General features: G+C 39.1%; 3 protein-coding genes across 4 annotated transcripts; all 3 read right to left on the bottom strand.

Annotated features, from left to right (window-relative positions):
* Positions 1–299: 299 nt before the first annotated feature.
* LOC133782307 (probable cytokinin riboside 5'-monophosphate phosphoribohydrolase LOGL2) lies at positions 300–2,066 on the bottom strand. Of its 2 annotated transcripts, XM_062221560.1 has the most exons (4): positions 1,675–2,062; positions 1,282–1,410; positions 983–1,167; positions 300–901 (listed from the first exon to the last, which is right to left on the bottom strand). In XM_062221560.1, exons 1-4 carry the CDS (start codon positions 1,873–1,875, stop codon positions 508–510), a joined length of 909 nt encoding a protein of 302 aa, XP_062077544.1. In that variant the 5' UTR covers positions 1,876–2,062; the 3' UTR covers positions 300–507. The 2 variants fall into 2 exon arrangements, with proteins under 2 accessions (XP_062077544.1, XP_062077545.1); XM_062221561.1 differs by lacking the exon at positions 1,282–1,410 and having other exon boundaries at positions 1,675–2,066.
* Positions 2,067–4,325: 2,259 nt separating this feature from the next.
* Positions 4,326–5,036, bottom strand: LOC133785241 (uncharacterized). The gene has a single exon (XM_062224491.1). It carries the CDS (start codon positions 5,034–5,036, stop codon positions 4,326–4,328), a length of 711 nt encoding a protein of 236 aa, XP_062080475.1.
* A 14,105-nt stretch (positions 5,037–19,141) lies between these two features.
* LOC133785240 (uncharacterized) lies at positions 19,142–19,884 on the bottom strand. Its single transcript, XM_062224490.1, has 2 exons — positions 19,819–19,884; positions 19,142–19,744 (listed from the first exon to the last, which is right to left on the bottom strand). Exons 1-2 carry the CDS (start codon positions 19,882–19,884, stop codon positions 19,142–19,144), a joined length of 669 nt encoding a protein of 222 aa, XP_062080474.1.
* Between the last annotated feature and the right edge of the window lie 1,346 nt (positions 19,885–21,230).

Genomic DNA, 21,230 nt, shown 5'->3' with positions numbered 1-21,230 from the left:
GGGTTTTAGATTCACTTCTCTTAGTACCCTTAAGGGGAACTCACAGTTGCATGTGACCTCTCTGTTTTTAAGGAGAGCTTTACATGGTACATATTATTTATCTACCAATATATGAATAACTATGGAACTTTATCAGTGACCAACTTCTTTAGGTTATTCATCATTTCTCTATTCCATAATCTGTTATAATTCTATTCATTATTTCTGTTTTATTTTTATTTCTCACATGGATAACCATTCATTCTGAAGAAAACTTTGAAAGGAGAGCAGCTAGGCAGTAGAGAGAAGAAACAAACCCGAAAACGAAAATATCAAGTCTTGGAAGTCAGATATAAAGTAACAGTACGGATAGTAATTAATATATTATTATGTATTATTCAAAACAAAATAAGCGTATTCCACTAACCAGATCCAATTACTTATGGAGTCTACAACAGTTTGAGATATCAGCTGAGCATTAGTTGCAGAACGATTTTTTTGCAACGAGTAGAGAAATTCCAAATCCTATCAACAAATAGTGCCACGCCCACTTGTCGATTCCGTTTCATAAATATCTTTATCACCAATAGTCATGTTATAAAATTCGGATAAATAAGCTAAAGCCTCAGAGTTGCTATTGCAAACCTTCCATAAAGATGCAACCTCTCCATTGAAGACAGTACCCCAGTCCTTGCAATCTTCAAGAAAATCCAACAGCTTCAAATAGAAGGAATCATAATTCATGAGCAAGAATGGAACTGGATGCTCTGACCCGATTCGCTCCAGTTGAATCAATGCTAATATCTCAAACATTTCATCTAGAGTCCCAATTCCACCAGGAAGGGCAACAACAGCAGTTCGGTCTGTAATACTCCTTCTCAAAGCAGCATCCACCAAACCATGTTTCCTAGCAGAGAAAAACCTGCATTCATAAAGCATATAAATCAACTTGGGGCAACCGAAACCATTTTTTGAAAACTTTCTAGCATTGAATTGCACATACCTGCAAGTTAGATATGCTTCTGATGGTAGGTATGGATGGAACTTTGATGTAGTCCATTCCCCAGCTTCTTTACCAATCTTAAATCCTCCAACTGGTTTTCCTGCTTCTATAGCACCTTTGGTAGCAGCATCCATTAGCCCCGGACCAGCTCCTGACCAAGTTGTACAGTCCAAAAGAGTTGCAATCTGCTCAGTAGGACACATGGAAAAAAGACAAAATTAATTATTGGATAGTCTTATTTGTGTCCTTGTTATTTGAACATGTGTTCATGAACATAGAAAAACCAAGAAGGAACTCACCTCTCTTCCCAATTCTAGTGTTTGTGAGTAATGTGAATGACCAGGTCCCATCCTTGATGAACCCAAATACACTACTCCCTTCCCCAGTCTGCGTATGAGTTCATAGCATAGTTCTATTTCTTTTTTGACCTTTCAAACAATGAGGGAGCTATCAAGTTTATCAGAAATTATTGCAGTAGCCACTTAAGAAAAAATGCCTAATACCACTCTTAAACTCAAGATTCTTGCATCAGATTTCAAAACATACCACATTTAATTGAAAGCTCCACTACCCCCAATATAATCCAGAATCACTCAAAATTCCAAATGGGACAAACTTGAAAGAATTAGAAAGTGGGTAATTGTTAAAAATAAATAAAAATTAAAAAGATGAGATGTTTAAACTTGATTTACCTCAGCTGGGCTTGTTCTTTCTTCGAATTCAATTGACTCAAACTTGCTTGAGAGTGGTCTTGTTGAGACACGCCGAGAGTCGGGAAGCTTGAAACTAAGGGTGTTTCTTCCTATTTCATTAAAATATTGGAACTTCACATACTTTCCATGACAATTTCCGACAAAAATATGGGAACCCAAGTCCAAAGTTGAAAATCCCATCTTTGGATTGTTCAATCTGTCAAAAAAGATTTTTTCCGCATGTAATTGACCGAAACTTTAGGTGGGTTCGTGTAACCAAGTGTTGTGATTGGCATAGAAGAGGAACTAAGCTAAAGAACAAGAAGCTTTAGTGTGAAGTTTAGAAATTATGATGGGAATAGTAGAGCCTGCAAATTTTTGCATAGATAAAGAATATTGGTTGTGTTGTAAAAGTTTTTGAATTTTTTAATCATAGAAAATGGAAATATTTGATAAAATGGAAATAAAAATAAAAATATATTTGATAATTACTTTTGTTTTTTATTTTTAAAAATACAAAAGTATTTTTATTTTTTTATAAAATAATATAAAATGAGATATTAATTTAAAAAAGAACCGAAAAAAAAATCGAAAATAATTTTAAAAAATTTTAAAAGTAAAAAATTTCTATTTTTAAAATTTAATAAATTTTAAAAAATAATAAATGAAAATAAAATTATTAATTTTATGTTTAATTATTAAAATTTTAATTAATTAAATAAAAATTATTTTTTAAGTGATAAAAACAGCACCATTGTTTCCATCATTTTTTTCAACTTGCAAATGCAAATATATTCCCCGAGGAATTTGCCCAGTACTTGAAATGGGCAAATGCAAGAGTTTTCATAAACACTAGAAGAGTTCTGCAAGTGACTATTTATTTTTAAATTTAAATAGGATTAATTTCCACTGAAAAAAAAACAAAAACTCGCATTTTGTGAAATTTTGACAAAAAATCCCATGTTTTTAAAAATATCACTAATTATTTTTGTAATTTTATTTTTTATCAACAAAATTTGCTAAGAAATCACAAATTAGTGTCAAAAGTTCTTGAGTCATAAAACAATTATTCTTACTACAAATATCACTTTCATCACTATTTTAGTGCAGCCGTACACTATTTTCTGTTAAGCTTCGAAACATTTGTAGCGAAGTTATTAAATAGCTTTAAAAACTACATTTAAGTCATTATAATTTTTTACAGAAAATATCAACACTTTTGTAGTCTCTTTTACATTGCTTTTTATAAGTTAAAACATCAATTTATTATAAGAATATTAAAAAGAAAACTTATAAAGATTAATAAATTATTAAACATAGTCTTAAAGATCAAGAGTTTCAAAATAAAATATTAGATAATATAGACTAAATCAAAAAAACAAATAACTAATACAAATAATAAAATAGAAAACTTTTTAATAAATATTGAAAAAATTTCTAGTAAGAAAGAAATAAAAGATTTATTAGAATACGTTAACAAACAACCTAAAATACTGATGAATCGCTCAATCACACGCCCTCTTTTGTCCACATAACGAAATTTTGTGATAGAGTCGCGACGCTTGTTAGTGGGGTCGCGGCGCAGTCCAAGTCTGAGAAGTGGATCGAATCTGGAGCTAAAAGGGTTGTGGCACTTATTGGTAGGGTCACGACGCTTGGACAAGTCAGAGACTATAAAATTTGAGTTATTTGAGGTGGACCGCGACACTTGGTTGCGAATGTGACTGAATGAAGGGCATTGTCATCTTATTTGGCTGAACAATTTTAGGGTTTCATATTGAAACGTATTTTAGAAGTTTTAGGTGATCTATATCCGTTTTTAGTGCAGTTTTTACGAAGGGAAGCAAGGAGAACATCTGGAGAACGATTTCAGAGATCAATTCTAGAGTTTTTTTTTCCTCTTCTTTAATTTTCTTTATGTTAGATTTTAGTATTATGGATTTCTTTGATATGATGATGAACTAATTTCAGTTTTAGGGTTTTTAATTGAATCTCTTGAACCTCTTTTATGAACTAATGCAAATTTTATGATTTCTCTTCTTCTCTTTTAAGATTTGTTCAATTTGTGATTTTGATATGTGGTTGATTGGCCATCTTTTTACATAATCTATATGAGTTTGAATTAAAATATAAAAAGTGAGGTTCAAATATTCTATAATTGATCAGACATAAGTTTAATCTTGAACGAGAGTATCACGATTGTTTGTGTGGTTTTTAAGTTTTTAATCTTAATGCTTCTTTTATGTGAATTTATCATTGAAATATAGAAAATTCTCATTTAGGTCGAGTTTAATATTTAATAAACTGAGTATTAAATGTTTTGGTAAACTCACTATCTTAATAAGGAGGAAAGATTGAGAATCTTGCATTGATAAATAATAGAGTGGATGGTTGATAAGATTAAATTCCCTAATTTGTTATTTTCTTGGATTAGTCCATGGTGTTAATAGTTAGGTTTTAATTCAAAGTTTTTATAATTGTTTGTTTATTTATTTTACTTTTAACTTTTTTTAAAGAACATTACATGTTTATTGGTAAAATATAATTGGAAATTAATTGTTGGTAATTGGTAGTCACCCTTCGTGGGACAATAATCAGATTTACCAAATATTACTACAGTTGTGATTAGATATACTTGCGTAGAAAAAATTTCACAACAATACCTCATCCTTTCTTTTCTCAACCAGTTTCTTAGAAAGATCAACCATCTCTTTCATATCTAAAAACTTGAGATGAGAACACATATCATCAATATAGGTTTGAAGTTGATATTCTAGTACATTTAAATCCAATGTAGAAAAATCATATGGATAAAGATGATCAAGACGAATTAACTTTCCCTTGTCAAAAGCAGAAAATGAATTAGCTAGAGATAAACATGATAAACAAAGTAGCAACTCAGTATTAGCCTCGTTAAAATGACTATTTAGCTCTTGTAGATATAAATCCATCACGGTATTGAAAAAATCAGCACAGAAGTAGTGAAAATCTGTAAGCTTTGGAGCCTTGCGCCGTGATTTCCCTTGAGGACAATACAAATGATTCATATTAAGAACATCAATATTGAACTCCATACAAAAATTACCTTCCACTAAGGAATCCCAGCCATTGTCTCTCATCATTTGTAGTTGTTTCTTCCATATTTTAACCAAATCCATGGCATTCACAATAACTTGATCACCTTTTTGTAAGACTTGTGACAACTCATTTATGATCCCAAGAATATTCTTCACCAAATGCAAGCTAAAGACAAAATCATATGTTTGCACTATTTGTAACATAATAGATGCTTCATATTTTTGCTCACTATTCAATCTATCATTTGTAATTTCCTTAAGCACATCAATAATAGATGAAAACATGATAGTAAAGCTTACCAAAGTACCAAAGTGTGATCTCCAACGTGTATCACATGAATGCTTAATTCCATTTTCTTGATTTTGGCCTCTTCGACTCAAAAGTTCTCCACATTTTAAGGCTTTGATGACTTTGAGAGCTTTTTTCCCCAAAGAATGTCACGACGCTTAGATGGGGCTCCAAAAACATTCACCACATTAGACACTACGGTGAGAAAAGTACCTATTTTTTCATAAAAATATAAATCATTATATATATAAAAAAATTTGTTTATGAAACAAGTATTACTAGAACATGAATAACAAAGAAAATACCTATTAATTCATGTTTCTTTGCCACACCCAAGAGTGCTAATTGTAGTTGATGAGCAAAACAATGGACAAAAAAAGCACATTCATTCTCCTTCATGATAATATTTTTCAACTCATTAAACTCTCCACTCATGTTACTAGCTCCATCATACCCTTGACCTCGTAATCTGGATATGCTTAACCCATGCTTTGAAAACAACTTATCAATTGCTATTTTAAGTGAGATCGCAATGGTATTAGGAACATGTTCAATACCAATGAATCGCTCAATCACACACCCTCTCTTGTCCACATAACGAAACATTACAACCATTTGCTCCTTTATGGATACATCACGAGATTCATAAACTAAAATAGAAAAAACAACATCTCTCATATCTATAATAATAACATTAATTGTTTTCATAGCACATGCATTTACAATGTCTTTCCGAATCTTTGGTGAAGTCGGCTTAAGATTCTCAGGAGCATTTTTCAAAGCAACAACTCTAACTTCATCGTTATGATTAGCAAGAAAAGTTAGAAGTTCGAGAAAGTTACCTAGATTATTAGAATCTTGGGACTCATCATAACCACGAAATGCAAGACCTTGTCATTCAAGAAAGTGAATACAATGAAGCAATTAATCAAACACGGTAACTTATTCGATCTTTGATGTTCTTCTTTTAAAAAATGTGTTCAATTTGTTGTTTTATATCCACTAAAGCTTCACAATTCTTGAAACACTTATAATGACTACTATTGTGATTTCCGAAATGTTTTTCAAATATGCTCATTTTCTTCCAATTTGAAAAACCCTCACTAACAAATGTGTTGCCGCCAGCTTATTTTCTAATGTTTGATTTGAAGAGATAGCAACATAGAAAAAAAATGCAAAATCCTTACTGATGCTAGATTCCAACCAAGTAGAAAATTGATCAAACCATGCAATGTTGAATCGACGGTCCTGTGTTCCAAAGAATGTCTTAGGAAATTCATGACTTCTTGGTTGAGAAGGCCCTTGTTATAGATATTGTCTTCGAATTTCATCTTGAATATCTGTGTTGTAATTAGAAATCGGAGGTCACAACCCAGGGTCGGTAGGAAGATTAGTCATATCAATTGAAGTACATTTTCTTTTTGAATTGTCAACTACGTGACATAATTGAAACTTTTTTTCTTTTTGAATTGTCAACCTCCACCTCAGGAAAATGTGACACATTTGAAACTCTTTTATAATGATTTTTCATATCCGTGTCAAATAAATATAGAACACATTTTCTTACATAATTTGTATTAATAAATTACACATTTATATTGATAAAAATATCAAATAAATATAGAACAAATTTTTTTATGTACAATTACACATACACATACAATTCTTACATAATTTGTATTCATAAATTACATATTTATATTGGAAAAAAATATCAAATAAATATTTGTTACATAATTTGTATTCATAAATTACACATTTATATTGATAAAAAATATTAAAGAACAATTTTTTTTGTTGATAAAAATATTAAAGAACAATTTTTTTTATGTACAATTACACTTACATACCTGAAGAGATATCCCCTCTCAAAGTGATGAGTAAATACCAATAATTATTCTATTATAATATTTTTTAAATTATTATCATAATTTAAAATTAACTAGAAAAATAAAAACTACACTTCTTAAACTATAAAAGTCTCAAAGAAGTACTCTTGTTTAGATAAAAACGAATTGGGTTATTATATAGATGGAAATTAGAGAAAATTTAACTCTAAAAACAATGTGGGACTTTGTAATTTTCATTTTTTCACTGCTGGGAACATGTTTACATAGAATTAAATATTAATTATAATCATTTATAACACACAAATCCATTGGAAGGATGGCAAAGTTGACTCTCTATCCTTTAGCAGTGCAAGGTTTGAATATATCCTTAAGGGACTTCGCCTTTTGGAAGGAGGCAATTAATGGTGAAATTAATTCAATTATGTGTGACCACACTTGGGAATTAGTTGACCTTCCAAAGGGGTCTAAACCAATTTGGTGCAAATGACACTACAAAATGGAGGCTTTTGCCAACGAAAATTAGCGTTGGCAAAAGTACCCAAAATGCACTGACAAAGGTCAAAAACACTTTGCTGGTGAAATTTATCGCCAACAAAACTTGTCGGCGATGCCTGGTCGTTGAATGATGTTTTATCGACGCTGTACAGACCATGCCAGTAAAGCTTACAATCCTGATGGATTTACACGTCGGCAAAGGCCAACTCGCTGGTAAAATGGCATTGGATTTTGGATCGACGACCCCTTTTAACCGGCGATTAGACCATTTTCACCGGCGGGGTTCCACGCCGGTAAACATATCTTTGCTGACGAAAACATAAATGCACCCGTAAAAGATGTTGGTTTAAAAGACTTGCTAGCGCTCTAGGAAGAGCTGACTAAATTTTTTTTTTTTTAAATTATATAATTTAATTTTCTCATATATATTAATTAATATAATTATAATTTTTTATATATATTTATTAATTGATAATGAATTGAAATTAAAATCAAAATAACTAATACTTAATTAACATTAAGAATTCAAAAGTTTAAATATTAGTTGTTCAGTAAAGACAATTAAACACAATAATTAAGAAGTTCAGTACAAAATATTTAACTTATAATTATCAAGTTCAACACACATAAAAAATGTACTAGAACCTAGAGTTGAGTGGCACCAACATCATCACCAAAATCATCCTGAGTAGGAGGTGGTGGAGTTGGTGCCTGAAAGAACTGTAGATAATCTGGGGAAGCGGAGGCGCCGATTGTCCAAGGTTCTGCTGTGACCACAAATTAGCCATTTGAGCCATCAAGGCTTGTTGTGTCTCAAAATAACTCTAAAATTGCCCTTGTTCTTGCCTTCATTGTTCCTCTTGTTGCCTCTGCCATTCCTTCATCAACCAAAAAGTCATCTGAAATTTCTCTTTCATTTATGGGAATTACATCATCAATGTCATGAACTTTGGTTAGGGAAACATCCTCATGTATGTAGTCAAAATTGTCTTAAGTGTGGAAGTTGTACAACTAATTGAATTCCTGATGAGTTGTTTTCTTGGAGTATTTGAATAGTGTCCTTTGCTTCGTCTAGAAAATCCCAAACATTGTGCAGGATGTAAGTGCTTATGAGCCTTGAATCATCAAATCGTTGATGTAATTGATTAACTTTGCTTGGGATGCAAGTATAAACGGTTCATTTTGATACCATTCACGATTGGCACGAACGCTAGTAAAAACAGGATCACTTTCAATCCTACCGCTGCTGGCATTTGTGTCAAACCACTTACACTTGAACAATAAAATACTACAGTCTTTCAAATAACTCAATTCAATGACTTCTTGAAGGACACCATAAAAATTGATTCCATCTTCACCAGGCACCATAACACCGCTATTATGAGTTTTACGATTTATATCTCTGCTCTCAACGAAAAATTTGACACAGTTGACAATGCATCCGGGATAGGAAAACACAACGACATTTGCTGGGTTCGCAATGGCATACAACTCATCAGACACTTGATCCAGAATAATTTGCCAAAATTGATTAATATAAAAAGTGGAAATTGAGGGGTTAGGGAAGTTGATTTATTTGTAAACATGTACAAGATTAGGAGAATAAAATATATATGTGCTTACTCGATTCTTGAACAAATCAGGGAACTCATTTTTTGCCTTTTGTCAAGATTAGAATCACCCCTTGTTCTGCGCTCATTCATATGCTCACTACACAGAAAAATTTCAAATTTTAAGATATCGACTCTCAACTTATAAAAAATATCAAAACTTCAAATGCAACAAATCTTACTTGACATAATTCTCAATTTCTGCACAATTGTTCAATATGTACCACTGCGCCTTACACTTCAAATCTATTAGCATTGTATAATTTTTTTTGGCACCAATAGGCCGTCCCACATGCTTAAATATGGAGAACTCGTGATTCAACTTGTTCGTGATGGCATCATCTTTTTATTCTGGTCGACTAAATCTAGTTTCCACACCTTGAAGATACCTAGAACAAAATGTCAACACATCATTAACCACATAAACTTCAGCAATAGAACCTTATGGACGGGCACTGTAACACCCCAAATTTGCTAATAAGGCTTAGTGCCTTGATTAGTGTGCTGGGAGGACAATAATTGATTTAACTATATTATTACGTGATTAATTGTGATATATGTGTATCAGTACTTGATTACTCAAGTTATATTATTATATGCTTACATATACATGATTAGGTGAATTAAATATGCATGTGGTCCCGTTCATGTTAATAAAAGCATATTTGTAATTTTGGTCCGTTCAGGGCGTAAATGTAATTATGTGTGTGCTATGCTTGAGACCACAGTATGGTGGGGATATATTTGAGATGTGTAGAACGAGGTGGTCATAGGGAGCAGATTAGCGGAATAGTCACAACGGGGTCAGATACCCGGCTTGGGGTGAGCCTAGGGGTATTTAAGAACTTAGTGTGTGTTCGGGATTTATCGGGTAACGGGTAGTTATTTAGTGGTTATTTGGGTATGCCGGGGTTAATTGGAGATTTATAAGACTACTCGAGGAATTAGTGGGAATGTGACAAATAATGGGATTGCCCTTGGAGGCATTAAATTGCTAAGGGTTAATCTAGCGTTATTTTAGTCATTTTGAAGCTAAGGATAGGCTAACTTCAGCAGAGCACTTAGAAAAAAACACAACACCCTCAACTCTCACTTTCTCTCTCTCGGGTGCCATTCTCTCTCTAGGCTTGGGAATTTTGAAGGAGAAGCTCTAGAATTTGAAGCTTGAAGTGGTTGGGATTTAGCTCAGGGTCAATTCTCAGATTGAGGTAAGGTTGTCTCTGAATTTCTGGTGGTTTTCAATTGTAGTTTAAAGGTTTTCTTGAAGTTTAAACCTTGATCTGATTTTGGGTTTTGGTGAAAGTATGGAGTAGTTTTTGGGGTAATTATAGTGATTATGTTGTATTGATGTGAGTTCTAGATATAATTTTGGGTATGGGTATTGTTTAGGGTGGATTTTAGTGAAATGGGCTCGAGAAAATTGTTTACCCAAAAATGACTCTTGATGACGTGGCAAGAATATATTACATGTGGTTGGCACGTGGCGGCGTTAAAGTAAAGGGATGTTGTTCGCCTATCGACCAGATGTCTATTGCCTCATCAAATCTCGCGATTAGATGCGACCAGCCTGGTCGCATGCTTCGGTCTATTTCCTTTAAAGATATGTAATTTTGTAATAACTACATTTATGATCTTTTTTCTTTGTTGCCTTGATACACTGATATTAAGGATAATTAAGGCCCATTGGCCCATGTAACCCCCTTGAGCCTATAAATATGCATGAGAGGGCTCAAGGAAGAGACTTTTGACTTTTGAACCTTGAACCTGAATACTCAGAGAGAGAACATAGTGTTATTATCCACCAAAAAGTTGTAATTCTCCTAAGGCTGGTGAAACTCGAGAACCCTAGTTCTTTGATCACAACATTAGGATTCAACATCAATGAGAACACTAAGTGAACGTAGGTTATTACCACATAGTTGGGGTCGAACCACTATAAATAATTTGTGTCACCTTCTTCCCATTTGATTTCATTCTTAATTTCCTTCTTGTTTCTTTGTCGTTATTTTGACTCCGTGTCGTTGGCCAAATCGAGGGTCAACATTCTGGTGCTTTCGTTGAGAGTTGAACTCAAGAAGCTTAAAGAAAATCAAATGGAGAAGACATCCAAGAAAGCTGGACAGGCTGCTGGCGCTGCATCGTCTCAACCTCCTCCTCCAAATGTGGCTGAAAATGAACCATGCTTGGATTTCGAAGAGGAGGAAATAGATTCCGAGACGCTGAGGGTAACACTAGGCGTGTTGCGGGATGAGTTGGCCAGTCTGAGGGCCAATAAGGAAAATGCGGCAGAGACCTTGGCGCGGCAACAAAGGGAGATCGAGCGTTAGTGCTAGGAGTTAAATGAGCAGCAGGCGGAAATGGAGCATTGGCAGAGAGATGCCACGACCGCTCTTGAAGCAGCCATTCAATTGGCCAGAGGGCATGCTGCACCGGCCTCTCAACCAGATCAGCCACCAAGTGCGCCACCACAGCGGGCCCCAAATCTGAGTCCTTCGATCCAGCCAGCACGCCCACAAAGGCCGGAGCAGCCACTTGTTGCTCAGGATGATGTCCCAATTCAAGATCCTGAGCAACAGCCACCTTCTCAGACTGGTCACGGCAATCCCCAGCGCCAGAGGCTGAATAGGGCTGGGCAGCCACCCCGTAGCCCTAGACGCCTAGGGGACGATGAGCCAAATCCATCAAGCAGGGGTCAACGTCCTTCTGCCAATAGAAGGCATAATGAGTCAGGCTCTGCGGTCAGGGCCCCCCCACGACATAATAATGCACGAGGACCCAACGACCAGTGCAGGCCTCCCCCTGATGCTCAAGAGATTCCAGCCAGAGGAGGAAATAGCGTGACCAATCGGTCACGCCATAGTCGGCCACAGTTTAGAGACGGCCATGACTACAATGAGGCCAATTTTGGCAGGGGGAATGCTGGTCGAAGGCATGAGGGAAGAGGTGGAGACAGGAATCCCCCATCAAGAGACAATAGGCCTGTAAGCCATAATGCTGGGGGCAGCCCAGACGGCATAACGTCTTTGATTGGCTAGGAGTTAGCGAGCTAAGGCACAGAGATGATGACTTGAGGGACATACTCAACAACAGGCATGAGAGACATGATGAGTATGCTCCTCCAGCACCAGTCGTCCCAGCAATCCCAAACGCAGTTCAAGCTCAAATCGATGCTCTGAACTAGGAAGTACAACAGCTGGTCGGGAGCCGGACATCCCACATAGAGTACGACCAGAGGAAAGGCTCTCCGTTTGTGCAGAGGATTGATGTGACAGAAACCCCCAGCAAGTTCAAAATGTCGGTACTGCCGAACTTTGATGGGTACGGGGACCCAGTATCTCATGTTAACAAATTTGAGATAGAAATGGATATTCAGAAGGTGTCGGACGATGCCCGATGCAAGATCTTCCTCGCCACCTTATCTGACACTGCCCAAGAGTGGTTCTTTAAATTCCCTCTTGCTAGTATAGTATCCTGGGAAATGTTCATGAAATAATTTTACGGACAATTCTATGCGGGTCGCGTACACCCCACTGAGGCCAACCAGCTGGTCGAGATACGCCAAAAGGAGGGAGAGCTCTTAAAGGAGTATGTCCAGCGCTTTATGTGAGCAGCGGCTGGAGCCAAAACAGTGGGAGACGAAGAAAATATGATGGCCCTAACTGCTGGGATTAGACGCCACTCCCCCCTCTGGAGCAGCCTGAGAAAGAATGGGGTAAGAAGTACCCAAGAATTCTTGGATCGAGCTAATCGATACATCAAGCTTCAAGATGCGATTTCCAATGAGGGGAAGTCGCCTACAAAAGACAAGGGACCAAAGGAAGATCCTGCCAAAGCCGCCAACGGGTCAGATAAACCTAATGGCAACGACAAAGGCAACGGGAATGGGAACGACAGAAATGGTGGAAAAAGGGCAGGCAATGAGCCGTCAACATCTGAAAATAAATGCTCCAAATGCAATAGATATGAGCCAAGATTCACCAACTATATGGCCCTTGTCGAGAGTAGAGCAGAGGTCTATCAAGCGACCAGTGCTAATGTCCCTTATGAGCGATCAGCGCCTATAAGGAAGGATATCTCCAAGAGAGATACGACAAAATTCTGTCGTTTTCATAACGACTACAGACATGACACCAATGAGTGTAACCAGTTGAAGGACGAGATCAAGTTCCTGATCAGGCAAGGACACCTAAGGAGATATGTATGAGCCACAGGAGGATCTCAGCAAGAGGCACCGGGTGGCAACGAGCAGGTGCCTGCACGCCAACGCTCGCCACCTTTACAGCCAGCTCCTGTGGCAGGAATATTACTCACCATCTATGGCGGTCCACACATTGTAGGGGATAGTGGGAAAGCAAGGGAGCGATACGCTCGGACTTTACGCCACGACCAGGACATCGAGATGATGAGTGTGGAGGATCGAGCACCAAAGAAAGCTCGAATAGAGGAGGAGTTGATAACCTTCTCTGTAGACGATGCTCAACACGTCCGATTCCCACACTCCGATCCGCTGGTCGTTGACGTCCAAATTGCAAACATGATGGTTAAAAGGGTGTTAGTTGACACAAGAAGCTCAGTCAACATCTTGTACAAGTCCTCACTGGAAAGGATGAAGTTGTCCGTCAAGGACCTGGAGCCGTGCAACCAAACCATATATGGTTTTTCTGGGAAAGAGCTCGCCCCGACAAGGTTGATTAAACTCCCAGTTACAGCAGGAAGTGCGCCTGCAAACATGAAATTACTCACTACTTTCATAGTGGTTGATTTTCCTTCAGCGTATAATGCTGTAATTGGAAGGCCAATCTTGGTCGACCTACGAGCTGTCACCTTGCCATGAAATTCCCAACTGACGCAGGGATAGGATGCGTATTGGGAAACCAGCGAGAAGCAAGGGAGTGCTATAATGCCTCAATATCAACAGCGAGAAAAGGCTGATTGAGGGAAGCTGCTGGAAAGGAGTTGCAAACGGCCAGTGATGTACAAGCCCAATCAGGTGATTGTGTCACCAAATAGGGTGTTGCCCAAAGTAAGGATAGGGATTTGGATCCTCACTTTGGGGATTTTGATGAAGAGATAGGTCCCATTGAGGACCTTGAAGAGGTCCAACTTGATGACGCAGATCCGACTAGGGTTGTGAAAGTCGGTAAAAACTTAGAGACAACAACGAAACAAGAACTGGTGGAATTTTTAAGGAAAAACCAGGAAGTCTTTGCCTGGTCACATAAAGACATGGTTGGAATAGACCCTGCAGTTATTAGCCATGTCCTGAACATAGACAAGAGTTTTCCACTAGTACAACAGAAGAGGAGGCTACCCGACAAAGATAGATCAAAGGCTCTAAAGGAAGAAGTCAAGAAGCTAAAGGAGAATGGATTCATCAGGGCAGCGTTTTATCCATCATGGGTCTCTAATCCCGTGCTTGGTCCCAAGCCGAATGGCAAGTGGCGAATGTGCGTGGATTTCACAGACCTTAATAAAGCCTGCCCTAAAGATTGTTTCCCACTCCCTAGAATTGACCAGCTGGTCGATGCCACTACAGAGCACGACATTCTCTCATTCATGGATGCATACTCCGAATACAATTAGATTAGTATGCATCCCCCTGACGAGGATCACACTAGCTTTCAGACCGATATGGGGCTCTACTGTTACAAGGTAATGACTTTCGGTTTGAAATACGCTGGTGCGACTAGTCAATCACATGTTCAAGGAGCTGATTGAAACAAACATGGAAGTATACGTCGATGACATGCTGGTTACGTCGAAGAAGGCAGAAGGACACATAGGGGACTTGCAAGAGTGCTTCAACGTCTTGAACAAATACCAGATGAAGTTGAATCTCCTCAAGTGTTCCTTCGAAGTTGGATCAGGGAAATTCCTGGGATTTATAGTAAACTCACGAGGAATTGAAGCCAATCCCGAGAAGATCAAAGCCCTGGTCGTTATGAAATCGCCAAAAAAAATCAAAGATGTTCAAAGTTTGACCAGAAGAATTGCTGCTCTCAGTAGATTTATTTCCAAATCAACAGACAAATGCGTCCCATATTTTAATCTACTCAGAGGCAACAAGAAATTTGAATGGACGAAGGAGTGCGAGCAGGCTTTTCAAGCCTTAAAGACTCACATGACGCAGCCACCGATTCTATCAAAGCCAGTTGATAAAGAAACTTTGTTCATCTACTTGGCGATTATAGAATACGCTACTAGTGCTATCCTAGTAAGAGAGGAGGAAGGCGTGCAAAAGGTTGTTTATTATGTAAGCAAAAGGCTAATAGGAGCGGAGATGCGATATCCACCTATTGAGAAATTAGCCTATTGCTTGATCTTGGCCTCTAGAAAATTGCGGCCATACTTCCAAGCTCACCCAATTACAGTTCTGACCGACCAACCTCTACGGCAAGTTCTGCAAAAAACAGAAGTCACAGGCCGATTATTGAAGTGGGCGGTCGAACTTGGACAGTTTGATTTCTCTTACTTGCCATAAGCAGCGATAAAAGGACAGGCTCTAGCCGATTTCATCACAGAACTCATTGGGCTTCTAGACAATGTACAGCTAGAAGGGCCTGAAGAGCCTGAGTCTCAAAGCCAAACTCCTTGGAAGTTGTTTACAGATGGTTCTTCTAATGAGCACCACGCAGGAGCAGGAGTGATTTTGATAATGCCCGAGGGGCATCGATTTCACTGCGCCGTCAGATTTGACTTCACTGCTTCTAACAACGAAGCCGAGTATGAAGCACTGCTCGCAGGATTACGGTTAGCTAGAATCATGCACATAAATTCCCTTGATATCTACAGTGACTCTCAGTTAGTGGTCAACCAAATCATTGGAGAATACTAGGCCCGAGGTTTAAAAATGGTCGCTTACTTGAATAAAGTGAAGGATTTATTGGCGCAGTTTGATAAGTACACTCTCCAGCAAGTACCTCGCAACCAAAATTCAAACGCTGATGCTTTGGCCAAGTTGGCGAGTGCCAAGGATGCTGACACCCTAAACATAGTGCCAGTTGAACGACTATCTACACCAAGTATCCAAGCAGAAGGGGCATCTTTGGTAATTCAAGCAGCGGATACATGGATGGCACCTTACATAGAGTACCTAATGAAGAGTGTGTTGCCAATGGACAGGAACAAAGCTAGGACCCTTCAGCGGCAGGCTGCTAGGTATATCCTGGTCGATGGAATCTTGTATCGAAGGGGATACTCAATGCCACTCCTCAGGTGTATTTCGAAAGAGAAGGCCAAAGAATTGATAAGAGAGATCCATGAAGGCTTTTGTGGGGATCATGCTGGGGGGCAAAGTTTATAAAAAAAGATCCTAAGGCAAGGATACTTATGGCAAACAATGAATAAAGACTCGATGGAATTTGTGCGGAGGTGTGAAAAATGCCAGAGGTTCTCCAAAATTCCATGAGCACCCCCAAATGAGTTAAAACAGATGCAAAGTCTGTGGCCGTTCGCAGTCTAGGGTATAGATCTAATTGGATCTCTGCCCACAGGAAAGGGCGGCGTCAAGTACGCCTAGTGGTCGTCAATTACTTCACTAAATGGGTCGAAGCTAAACCACTTGCAACCATAACGACCAAGAAAGTGCTGGATTTTGCAGTAAAAAACATCGTGTGTCACTATGGATTGCCAAGAAAAATTGTCTCAGACAACGGTATCTGTTCACAGATTTTTGCGAGCGACATGGAATTATCAAGAGCTTTTCTTTAGTTGCTCACCCTCAAGCAAACGGAAAAGTCGAAGCAGTAAATAAAATGCTAAAGGATACTCTGAAGAAAAGGCTTGAAGAAGTGAAGGGGGCATGGCCAGAGCAATTGCCTTTGGTCCTGTGGTCGTACAGAACTTCCCATTGAACAGCAACAGGCCATACTCCATTTTCCTTAGCTTATGGATATGAGGCTGTTATACCCAAAAATTGGAGATCAATGGCATGGCAATAAAGATGACAAAATGCATCCTAGGAGGCTAAAGAGAGTGATCCTAGGAGAACCCAAGGATGAGGTCCGAGGAGAACTCAAGAAAGTGGTCTTAGGAGACCCCAAGGAGAAAGTGGTCCTAGGAGACCCCAAGGAGTATGTGGTCCTAGGAGACCCCAAGGAGGATGTCCGAGGTAAGCCTCCCAAGGTTTCCTAAGTGTTGGCTCGAAAGTGTCCAAGGTAAGTAGCTAAGGAGGAGGAATCCCATGCAAGTCAAGAATGGAGACTTAGATTTTGACATGGAGAGCCTACACAATGTCCGATCGGACATAGTTGGGAGATGCTAAAGGAGAGTGCCTCAGACTTGTCCAAGGTGAGATGCCAAGGAGAGTGCCTCAGACTTGTCCAAGGTGAGATGCCAAGGAGGATGCCTTGGACCACCTTGGTCCGAGGAGAAGGCCACAAGGTCTGAAGGGACCTTGAATGGAAGAGGTATGCTCGGACTTGTCCGAGGAGAGAAACAAGGGAGTTGGCTCGGACCACCTTGGTCCAAGGAGAGCCAAGCTTGTATCACCTTGGTCCAAGGAAAGCTTGAAGGAGTAATCAACATGCATGTGAGACTACGTCAAAATCCCCGGAACGACTTCAGCAAGAATTGGTCTGAGCATCCGGGAATCTCTCATTCCTCACTCAAATTGAGGAATCAGTTGTATTTTAAATATTTCTTGTAATATAAATATAAGATGAATAATAAAATATCCCTATCTAAAGGGGATATCAGTTGAGTATCCCAGGCCTATAAATAGAGGGCTTATGGAGGAGAGAGGGATTCTTCTGCTTCTTCTTTCTAGAGAGAGAAAATTGGGTCTGAGTATTCTAGAGAGAGAAAGTGCTGAATCTTGAGAGGACTCTTGTATTTTTGCAATTTGTACTGAAGAAACTCGGTTGGCTTAGTCCATCTGATCTTGAGTACAGATCTATAAATCACAACTCTAAGTGGATTAGGCTATTACCGACAATCGGGGCTGAACCACTATAAAATCTCTTGTGTTATTTATTTTCTGTTCATAAACTGTCTGTTGTCGTTACATTCTCTTGAAGGCTTGTCGTATTAGACGTTCTCACGTCGTTGGCTAAAAATGCAGTCAACAGAGGCTATGTTGCATGTTGAGTTAGATCCGCCATCGCATCGAAGAATAATGTACGATCAAGGCTCTAATAGCTAGCTATTGATGGAATCGCTAGATTTGGTCGATGAAAAGCGAGAGCAGGCCCAACTCCGAGTAGCAGCTTACCAGCAAAAGGTCGCCTGATATTTCAATTCTAAAGTGCATGAAAGGAAATTCAATGTCAGAGATCTAGTACTTCGAAAGGTTTTCCTCAACACCTGCAACCAGGCCGCTGTAGTACTCGGACCTAACTGGGAAGGACCGTACCAAATTGAAGAAGTCCTCCATCCAGGCACTTACAAACTTGCTCGCTTAAATGGAGATCTCATTCCTCGCTATTGGAATGGAGAACACCTGTGCAAGTACTATCAATAAACAATTCTTCTTAAAGAATTGGCTTGTATTAATTTTACTTTTTACAAGTTATGAAAAATGGTTGGTCATTTTATGTGACTGATCGTTTATAAGTGTAAGATCATTTTGGTGATCACTCGTACAAACATGTTTTGTCCATTTATTATGAGAAATAAAAGGGACTGTGCGCAGCCAGTCATTCTTGCCATCTATTGTATTTATTACAAGTATTTGCTCATTACGTGTGTTATTTTGTTGTATTATCATTTTTACAAGTCTTTATTACGAGCAAAAATGTTCGAACAGGTTTCGGTCAAGGCAAGTGACCGAGGACCTAAAGCTCCTCCATCACTTGGGGGGCATATACGGTACCTAGTAAGCAAAGCATATCAACAGGTATGAAAACACACAAGGAAAATAAGTGAAAGCATGCTACGGTACCTAGAGTATTTTTCAAAATATTTTTCACAAATTTGTATTTTGTTAAATCAAACCAAAGTACTATGCTAAGTTTGGTCATGCGAACAGATGTTGTAATAAAATGCAAGTATTCTAATATAAAAAAGGAAAACTTTTACACTGCGAGCAGTTACTGCTCGGATGTAATTGTCTGTTAAAAGTTAAAGCTGCCCGTGCATCAATAAATATAATTGTCTTGAAATACAAATAATAAAAAAAGAAATATATAATCATGGAGCAGGAAGGTCTTATGGATTTTCCTGGTCGACTGTAGCTTCGACTTCGTTCTCTATGCCTTCAACGCCAGTGGCCAAGGATATCTCGGGCGAGGCTGGGGTCTTCGCTCTCTCTTCTTCTTCCAAGCAAGCAACGCACCGAGCTATTTCTATTTGCCGCATGCGCTCAAACAGATAGTTGAAATTGGCCCCTTGGTTGTGTTTCCAGAAATCATAGAAGCACTTGGACGTGGCGCCCTTGTACCTCTCAAGATTGCTGGCGTTGGTTTTTTTGAGATCCTTGATGCGAGCCTCCAACTTATCAGCCTCTTGCCTGGTCTCGATCAGGTCCGCCTCGAGTCTTTTGGCTTTGCGAAAATTTATGAGGTGGGACTCTTTGTACTTCTCCTTTGCCTCAAGGGCTTTATTCAGAGAAGCCTGCTTTTGCTCCATCTCCTCGACCAGTTTATTTTTCTCCTCGAGCAATGTCGCATTTGCCTTCTGAGCCACCTCAAGCTGCTCTTTATATTTCTCTTCAATATCCTTAATCTCCTTAGCATTCCGTTGCTCGGATGCCTTGGATTGCTCAGTAATGACCCTCGAGCGGAGCCGGCTGGCAGTCACGGTCAGCATTGCCTGCGATCAGAACAAAAGTTGAAATGACTATAATAGATAAAAAGATTGAGTCTCAACAGGAAGAGACAAATTACACTGGCAAGCTCGTTTAGTGCGCGGTTCAAGATCTGGTCGACATCCATTGACTCTATCCCAGCCATGGCTTCTTAGCTGCGCTCGTGCCTTAGGATCCTTGTCATCCTGTCCTTGGACGACCTTAAAGCACGGCTCGATAAGTTATCCCATGTTTGAGCAGGGGCAGCTGGCTATGTCTAATCAATAGGAGCCGGTGGAGGATGGGTCGACCCGACTAGTGCATGCGGAGATTGTTGCTCGAGGGGAGATGGAGGTGGTGTTGTGTCTTTCGAAGGACCAGTTTCTGGAGGGTCCTCAGTGCGGGTTTTCTTGGCCGAAGGCTCTTTGTTGCACTCCCCGCGATGCTGCCTGTTCGCCTTTTTCTTGCTCGCAAGAGCATCAGGCGCACTGTAGAGATTGAACATGTCTTCGGATGGCATGTCTGTAAGAAGGCAAGTACACGAACATTTAGACAATATAAATAAATGAGTGTGCTATGTCAAAAAAGGAAACAAAGGCAATTGTAAGTAAAATATCCGAGCTATAATTATTGATCGCTACATTATATACTTTACTAGTGTTACACTCACTTTCTGGCATGAAGAAGTCTGAATCTAAAGTGGGAGTGTACTTAAAGTTGTCGTCCCCATCAAATAAGTGACAGGGAATAGGCAAACTATCTAAAAGCAAGAGATCAGTACTGTTCTCATCTGAAGATTCGTCGATGGGTACAGAGGGTTCGTAAGCCTTTTTCTTGCCCTTCCCTAAAGGGGCCCGAGGAGCATCTTCTCACGGGGTGTTGGAGGGTTCCCTGATTGTCACTCCAGTTGTCCTCCTCCTTGGTGGTTGTGACACATCTGGGTGCTGCTCATGAACTCCTTCATTAGTGGCACTCCCTGCAGTGGTTTCCCTCACATCCCGGTGAGGTGCCGAAAGCCCGACCAATCTTAGGTTAGCTTCAGTGACCAGCTGTTTGACGCTTTTTTTCACGTCAGTCATACTGGCCAACATTGCTGCTCGAAGCTCCAATTCTGGAGTAGGAGCTGGTCGCAGCCATGGACCTGAAGAGAGCTAATTTTCTAAGGAAAATGCAGATAAAATAAAAGAAAATAAACGACCACGAGAACGAAGAGGTTACCTCCTTGGGTGAAGGCTAAGTTGTTGGCAACCAGGTCGGTAGTTAAAAAGTACTCCTAGTGGTACTTTCCTACATTAGACTTGTAGGTAGTCTCACTCAGGAAGGTGCGATTCATTTCCTGGTGGTAGAGATGAAAGAACCCCGTGTTGTCCTGGTTGGGGTTAGATTTGAGATCGAACAGGTAGTTGATCTTGTGAGTAGAAGGGACAGGCCATTTTTATGGCTGTATAGGATATAGAGTGCGGAAAGCATTCTATACCCGTTTGGAGTTATCTGGAAGGGAGCAACCCTAAA

This window comes from Humulus lupulus, chromosome 6 (assembly GCF_963169125.1).
Source record: "Humulus lupulus chromosome 6, drHumLupu1.1, whole genome shotgun sequence".
In the NCBI taxonomy this organism is placed as follows: domain Eukaryota; kingdom Viridiplantae; phylum Streptophyta; class Magnoliopsida; order Rosales; family Cannabaceae; genus Humulus; species Humulus lupulus.
The sequence above is the reverse complement of the archived record's forward strand: the minus strand, read 5'-3'. Positions and strand labels throughout refer to the sequence as shown.